Here is a 337-nt window from a genome sequence, read left to right on the forward strand (position 1 = left end):
CAACCTTGCTTGCTGCTGCTTCCCTGGAGCATCATCCAGCAGGAACTGAGGACAGAACACAGGGGGAGCTGGAAGATACACATCAGACTGGACTTTGAAATCTAAAGAATTCATCGCTTCTCTCATCCTAGCCAAACAGTGCTGCATTACATCTGGCAAAATCTCTATATTCGTTATTGCTGCCAACTGGAAGAGTTCGCTAAAACTGTTGAACACAGCTGGCTGGATCTCCTGCTGAGGCCCAGCTGTTAGGATGCAGGACTTCATGAGAGAGGCAGGATGCAGGGCCTCTGGCACACACATCCTGGGAGGAGAGAAATTGCAAGGAGTGAGAGGT

General features: G+C 49.9%; 1 protein-coding gene across 1 annotated transcript in view; it reads right to left on the reverse strand.

Moving 5' to 3' along the window:
• LOC119587082 overlaps nt 1-337 on the reverse strand; it is a 28,291-nt gene that overhangs the window by 14,551 nt on the left and 13,403 nt on the right. The window contains exon 11 of the mRNA XM_037935833.1: nt 5-304. Within this exon, the coding sequence (XP_037791761.1) occupies nt 5-304 (300 nt within the window). The remainder of the gene's footprint in view (nt 1-4; nt 305-337) is intronic.

This window comes from Penaeus monodon, chromosome 22 (assembly GCF_015228065.2).
Source record: "Penaeus monodon isolate SGIC_2016 chromosome 22, NSTDA_Pmon_1, whole genome shotgun sequence".
NCBI classification, from domain to species: Eukaryota; Metazoa; Arthropoda; class Malacostraca; order Decapoda; family Penaeidae; genus Penaeus; species Penaeus monodon.